This window comes from Canis lupus, chromosome 13 (assembly GCF_011100685.1).
Source record: "Canis lupus familiaris isolate Mischka breed German Shepherd chromosome 13, alternate assembly UU_Cfam_GSD_1.0, whole genome shotgun sequence".
NCBI lineage: Eukaryota > Metazoa > Chordata > Mammalia > Carnivora > Canidae > Canis > Canis lupus.
Window position 1 is genome coordinate 23,392,397 of NC_049234.1, and position 7,424 is coordinate 23,399,820.

Sequence of the window (7,424 nt, forward strand, 5' to 3'; positions counted from 1 at the left end):
TAAAGGGGATTTGACCCTGTCAGGAAGGACGTGGAGAGCTTTGTGAGGAAGTGATATATGAGCTGAAGTCTAAAGGATGGATAGGCTTTGACTAGATGAAGAAAGGTGACAGATTCAAATCTATCTTTGCAAAAGATCACTCTGAACTCATTGGAGAGATTGGATGAGAAAGGGCAATGATGGCCATCTGTAGGATTGTTAGTGTGCTACAGAAATCTTACAGGTGAGGGTGATGGTTGTCTGAATTGAGGGTGGCCCAAGTGGTTGGAAGAAGTATCTGGATTTGAGAATTCTGTGTGAAGTATATAACAGAGGAGGCTTATGGATTTTTTAACAATATTTATTTATTCATGAGAGACAGAGAGAGGCAGAGACACAGGCAGAGGAAGAAGCCGGCTCCCTTGTGGGGTGCCTGATGTGGGACTCAATCTCAGAACCCTGGGATTATGACCTGAACCAAAGGCAGACACTCAATCACCGAGCCACCCAGGTGCCCTGAGGCTTATGGATTATATATGGGAGGTCAAGGAAAAGGGAGGTGACAAAATGGGCTTCTGGTCTTCTGTACAACTAGTTAGAGGATTGGGAGAGAATATTGGAAGAGGAACAGGTTTATTTTGTGTTTGTATCTATATATGGGAGAAGAAAGTGAGAGAGAAGATCTTGACTTTTGACATTTTGATTTTGACGTGTTACTGAGACCTCTAAGATAAGGTGTCAAGTAGAGCATTGGTGATAAGAGTGAAGAGCTCAGAAATGTAGCCTGGGCTGGAGATACAACTTTGTGAGTTGTCTGAATAGGTGGTGTTTTAAGATGTAGAAGTGAATAAGGTTGCCCAGACAGAGGATATTTCAGGTTAAGAGAGAGGTCCTGGGATGGCGTTGAGGAACATCAACATTTTGAGAAGCCTGGGCTTGCAAAAGTGACTGTTGGGACTACTAAAGTGCTGGAGGACAAGGATGATGTAGTGTCACTTCAAAATAGTGTCTCTATTATCACCATATATAAGATACACCAATGTCTTGGGGTGGTTCAGTTGGTTGAGAGGTTGAGCATCTGACTCTTGATTTTGGCTGAGGTCCTGATCTCAGGCTCCTGAGAATGAACCCCAAGGTGGGCTCCAGGCACCGTGGGGAGTCTGCTTGTCTCCCTCTCCCTCTGCCCCTCTCTCTCTAAAATAAATAAAACAAATCTTAAAAAAAAATGATACACTGATGTTGTACGTCCATGTTGTTTTCTAAAAGTCTTCGTTTATTTTAACAGTAAGAATATAATATAGGGTAAAAGATAACTAAAGATTAACAAGACTCTGTTAAAATGAAAGTGTTTCCCGAAGAAAATAATCCTCAGCACTAAAGATTAACAAGACTCTGTTAAAATGAAAGTGTTTCCCGAAGAAAATAATCCTCAGCATTCCTGAAGGAGGATCTAGGAACTGAAAAATACCAACACAAAGGTCAGTGGTGATCTTAGTGATTTATTGCTTTTCGTGCAGGAGACATGAGTTAAAACTTCAGTAGGAAGCCATGAAATGGAAACATTGTGTGGGGGGGGAGGGGGGGGCGGGGAGCCCAAGAACTATTTTGGGATGGAAATGGTAGAACTGAAAGGTTAGTTGTCCGTGTAAGGATTCCAAGAAATTGGGAAGGAGAGTGAGTCCCAGTAAAGGGCTCGTTTTGAATGTGGACCAGCCCTCCGTGGTGACAGGAGGGGACAGTGGCTGGGGCGCAGACCTAAGTACACTTGTAGGCTCGATATGGGGGAGATGAAGGGATTGCCTTGCATTTTCTCTGTAATGAAAGACCAGAGGTTTAAATCCTTCTCCTTGTAAACTAATCGTTTTGTGCGTGGGTGGATGCGTTAGCTGTCCAACTGTTGCACAGAGAGCTAAATACATACTCCCGTTCACAGCGGTGGCAGTGGCAACCACAGGAGCTTAATTCATTTTTCTTGTCCTGGTGACGTTAAAGCGAACGATGCCCTGATGGCAAGGGAAAGTATTCGCTCCAATCGGGCCCCTAGTCTAAGGCGCCTGACAGGCGTGAGGCGTGAGAATCAAGTGGACAGACGTCAGACAGCGGAGGGAACGACATCCACCTGCCCGCTCCTTCTGGTCCAGGACCCGAAGAGTTAAGGCCAACGAGACCTGGCCATCCCTGCTTCCTAGAGGGGCCCCGGCGGAGCCTTGCGGGGGGCGGCTAGAGGGGCTTCCGGTTTCTGTCTTCCGGGCCCGAGAGTTTAGGACCCCGGGTTGGTGGGGTCAGAAGGAGCTGGGGGCTCCTTGCTCCGGGACGGCTGGGCCTGCTGGGGTGCTGGGCGCCTCGTGTGGCCCCCGGAACAGTGAGTCCCTTCTCGGGGGGAAGGGAGCCAAGGGCTGCGGGCTGGAGGAGTGGCCGCTGCACCACGCAGACCGCCGTTTCGGCCCGCAGAGGGGTCGCGCGGTGCGAGGGGCCGAGGGCCAGCGGCTCTCCCCTCCCCCCACCCCCGTCGCCCCCCCGCGCCCCCCCTCGACCCTTAAAGGAGCTTGTCGGCTGAAGAGCATCTGGCCTCCTGGACCTGCACCCCCGCGGGGCGCCCCAGCCTCTGCCACCTGCCCACGGTTCCTAAAGCTGAGCTTCAGGCCGTGCATTTTCTCGGGAAGACTTTCTTATCCTAAGCACCTCTCTGCAGGGCGACATCTCAGGGACGGCCCTGCAATACCATTTGTGGCCTGAGTTTGCTACCGTTTTGCTGAGCCAGTGGTCCTGAGCCCCCCCCCCCCCCCCCCCCCCCAACTACCAAAGTTAAGCCTTTCTGAGCAGGAAAATTGCTGCACGGGGCTCTGTTACTCTGACTTGTACTTCGTTTGTAAAGACTCGGTTGGAGCTAGATAACTCAGATAGCAAAACATAGTGCTCCCTGTGAACAATTTTCCTTTTTTTTTTTTTTTTTTTGCCCCTTTTAGGTATGTGGGGCGCCCCCCCTCCCCAAACGCTAGGGCTGTTTGTAATTTAGACTAGTTCTATCTTTTCCTGTAACATCCGTAGTTGCTGCGGGTGCTTAGGGAATGCCAGTTCCGTTTGGTATCACGTCTATAGATGCAAATCTTTTTTTTTTTTTTTTAAATCCAGTTAATGTTTTCCAAAATAAAGGTCCTCTTTGAGATTTATTTGCGGTTTATTTAGGCTTATGTCCAGCTCCGCTTCCTGCTCTGGTTTACTGCAGTGGATTAGAGTGTGAAAGTCCGCATCCGAACAGGCTTGGGACTGAAGTCGGCTCTGCTACTTTCTGGTTGTGTGACGTTGGGAAAGTTTCTTAATGTCTTTTTTCATCTACGTGCGGGTAATTGGTCATAGACCTCCAAGGGCTATTGTAAAAATCAAATGAGAAATATGTGTATTTAGCTCACTTCCTGGCACATAATAGGCAGTGGTAAAGTGAAAGTTACACCTTTTAAAATATTCTTCCAAAACCAGATTTTTTTTGTTTGTTTTCCATGTGTGCCTGTGTACATCCTTATTTGAGGCTCTTGTTTTTCCCAAATAATGCTGTTCTCTATATCCTGAAATGGATTGCAATTACACATATACCTACTTTCCAGTGATAGATCAGCCCCTAATAGTAGGTCAAAAATTGTAATTGGCTCCAGAAGATGAAGTGTAGCCTAAAAGGGGTATTGTGATTATAATAGACAAAGAGTCAAGGAAGAGCTCCCTCATTAGCTTCCCTTTTACATTTAGGGGCTATCGGCTATAATCATTCTAGCTCTGCTTTATCCTATCCTTTTTCTTTTTCCTTTCTTTTCTTTTTTTTTTTACTGGTTATATAAATTCTAACTTTCTTTTGAAATTGAAGTTCAAATGTTTCATCCTCTGTCAAGGGTCAGTTTATTCTTTCTAAACAGGGTGCTTTCTCTTTAGCTTCTTCTTATACTCTCATATCCCTTTTCTTTTTCTTTTTAATGGTGTTATTGTTACCTTTCCCAAAAAATAACCTTGGTGTTTTCAATTAAAAGTGTTTCTAAGTAAACAATGAGTATTAGTGTTTATTCTGTTTTTGAAGTTTGTGCCTCAGACTTGAATGTTAAGATTTAATTTTTTATTGTTATTTCCTTAGAAGAAGTAAATTGGGTTAACCCTTAATGCAGAACACTTGCATCTGAGATAAGATTTCTTTCCAAAAAGACTTATAAAGACCATGTTTCTTTTTTTCAGTCTGGTGCACAAAACATTTTGTGCCTCTGGTTGTTAGGTTGCAATGGTTGGGGAGGAGAAAGAATACATTTTAGCCAAGGTCCCAAGCATAACCTGTTTCCTTCCACAGGGTTTCTGATCCCCACCTTGGCTGTGACCACTGATGGAGCAAGAGCAAAAACTGTTGGTCTCAGATTCTAGTGGCTTCCAGGAGAGGGAGAGTTTGAAAAGCCCTTTTACAGGTGAGGGATCAAGAAGATTATCTGAATCCACTGGAAATTCAATGTAAGATGTGCCATGGAGTGCTATAGGTTGTGTAGAAAGAACAGGAAATTTGAATGGGACAAACTAATTTGATTCCTGCTCTGTTGCTTACAAGCTTTGTTAACTTTTATAACCTCAATTTTCTTATCTTTAAGAAAAATAAATATCTCATATTTTTTAGGATTAATGAGATACTATATGCCAAGCTATTGTTCTTAATAAATAGTAGGTATCATTGTTATTTCCGTATTTTCTCAGATTTTAAGTAAAGTATTGCCAAGTTTTCACTTTAGAATGTGTCTTACTCAGTTTCTCCCCTACTCAGATCCCCTTTTTTAAGTCTTCTAGAATAAAGCTTAATGTTTTTAGATCAGTAATCCCCTTTGGCAATTGCTGACAGCTGTTTAAATACTTCCTTACTGTTATTAAGCACAGAAAAATTCACCTGCTTCTAATCAACAGTAGAAAAAGTAAAACTAGCTTTAAACACTTTTTTTAATATAAAAGAATTTTTAAGTTTTTACTTTGTTATTCCCTCCCTTCCACTGCAATTCAGAATTTCTTTCCCTGGTAGAGACTAGGGAATATGTTTAGAATATTTGTTTATTCTTACAGGAGGTGAAAGTAAGAATAATTTGGAAACTGTTCAACACCATAACTCCAAGGCAGAGAAAGAGAAAGCCTCAAAATGGTCTAAAGGAGATGGTCTGCAAAATTGTAAGCATGAGGATACAAAAGAAATTCCATTGACATGGTCCCAAGGAAATGAGATCTGGTGTAATGATTCCTATGAGAATGATGGCAAGTCAGAGAATCAGGGAAATTCTAAAGGAAAAGAAGAAAAACCCAGTCACGGGGGATGGGACCCAGGAGAACACTGCAGTGCCTCTGTCCAGCAGAATTCGACCTTCAAAGACAAACCCTATAAATGTTCTGAATGTTGGAAAAGCTTCAACAACAGTTCCCATTTGCGTATTCACCAGAGGACCCACTCAGGAGAAAAACCTTATAAATGCTCTGAGTGTGGGAAATGCTTCAGTAACAGCTCTCACCTGATTCAACATCTGCGAACACACACAGGAGAGAAGCCCTACCAGTGTGCTGAATGTGGGAAAAGCTTCAGCAATACCTCCCATCTAATTATCCATGAGAGGACTCACACGGGAGAGAAACCCTATAAATGTCCTGAGTGTGGAAAGAGCTTTAGTAGCAGCTCCCACCTTATTCAGCACCACAGATCACATACTGGTGAAAAACCATATGAATGTCCTGTTTGTGGGAAATGCTTCAGCCACAGTTATGTCCTGATAGAACATCAGAGGATTCACACTGGAGAAAAACCTTATAAGTGCCCTGACTGTGGAAAGAGTTTTAGTCAGAGTTCTAGCCTGATTCGCCACCAGCGGACACACACAGGCGAGAAACCCTACAAGTGTTTTGAGTGTGGAAAAAGCTTTGGTTGTAATTCGACTCTCATAAAGCATCAGCGAATTCATACTGGAGAAAAACCATATCAGTGTACAGAATGCGGGAAGAGTTTCAGTCGAAGTTCCAACCTAATCACACACCGGAAAACCCATGCAGGAGGAAAGCCCTATGAAAGTTCTGAATACGAAGAAAGTTTGAGTCAGAACTGTAGTGTGATAGAAGACTGCAGAATCCAGCCTGGGGAGAAGCCATACAAATGTTGCGAATGTGGAAAGCGTTTTGGCCTCAGCTCCCATCTTATTAGACATCAGAGAACACACACGGGAGAAAAACCTTACAGGTGTTCAGAGTGTTGGAAGACTTTTAGTCAGAGCTCCACCCTGGTGATTCACCAAAGGACACACACAGGAGAGAGACCTTACAAGTGTCCTGAGTGTGGTGAGTGCTTCAGTCAGAGCTTTAATCTTATCAGGCACCGGAGAACTCACATGGGAGAAAAACCTTACAAATGCAGTGACTGTGATAAATGCTTCAGCAGAAGTGCCTATCTCAATCAGCATAGGAAAACTCACATAGAAAAGTCTTTCGAGTCTCCTGAAGTTGAAGCTTTTCCTCATGGGTGGACTTGGAAAAACTGTCCAGCGGAAATAGCCCTCATCTCTTTTTCGGTCCCAAACCCATCTTCCTCTTGAGTCCCAAAGCCTGTTTATTTATTTATTTTTTCCTTTTCTTAGTGGACCATTACAATTAAGGTGTTGCTGCGAAGTTTCTTTGGTGTGTTTGCCATAATGTCTGAAAAAAGTTAACCTCCCAGGTTAGAGAATGTGAAGGCCCTGGTCCCCTGTTCATTACATCTGCCCAGTGAGAGATGCTGCCAATGAATGAGAAGAAATGTTTTTTGATTAAGGTAAAATTGGAATAGTTTGAAAGGAAAATACAAAGAGAATTCCTGGAAATAAGGACATCTGAGAGCTTGAACCTGAGCTAGTCGTTGAATTTCCCTATTTCCTCTTGCCTGATTGGGTGGCAATAATTTGTTACTGGCCTCAGGGATTTATCCAGAGAAAGATTCTTTTTGAACAATTAATGTGAGTTCTTGGCTGTTTTGGTAGCTCTTAAGAAAAGACTCAGTTTTTTATTTTTTAAAAGATTTTATTTATTCTTGAGAGACACAGAAAGGCAGAGACACAGGCAGAGGGAGAAGCAGGCTTCATGCAGGGAGCCTACGTGGGGCTCGATCCGGGTGTCCAGGATCACGCCCTGGGCTGAAGGTGGCGCTAAACTGCTGAGCCATCCAGGCTGCCCAAGACTCAGTCTTTTTTTTTTTTTTTTAAGATTTTGTTTATTTATTCATGAGACACAGAGAGGCAGAGGGAGAAGCAGGCTTCATGGAGGGAGCCTGACATGGGACTCGATTCCGGGTCTCCAGGATCATGCCCTGGGCTGAAGACGGTGCTAAACTGCTGGGCCACCCGGGCTGCCCAAGACTCAGTTTTTAAATGCATTTTTATTTGCTGAAAATAAACCATTGGATTTAGAACTGTATTGTCTAATACAAT

General features: G+C 43.7%; 1 protein-coding gene across 2 annotated transcripts; it reads left to right on the forward strand.

Annotated features, from left to right (window-relative positions):
* The first annotated feature begins 2,221 nt into the window (after window positions 1-2,221).
* Window positions 2,222-6,694, forward strand: ZNF572 (zinc finger protein 572). Of its 2 annotated transcripts, XM_038555096.1 has the most exons (4): window positions 2,222-2,341; window positions 3,166-3,322; window positions 4,304-4,415; window positions 5,053-6,694. In XM_038555096.1, the coding sequence occupies exons 3-4, from the start codon at window positions 4,337-4,339 to the stop codon at window positions 6,555-6,557; spliced, it is 1,584 nt and encodes a 527-aa protein (XP_038411024.1). In that variant the 5' UTR covers window positions 2,222-2,341; window positions 3,166-3,322; window positions 4,304-4,336; the 3' UTR covers window positions 6,558-6,694. The 2 variants fall into 2 exon arrangements, with proteins under 2 accessions (XP_038411024.1, XP_038411023.1); XM_038555095.1 differs by lacking the exon at window positions 3,166-3,322.
* The last annotated feature ends 730 nt before the right edge of the window (window positions 6,695-7,424 follow it).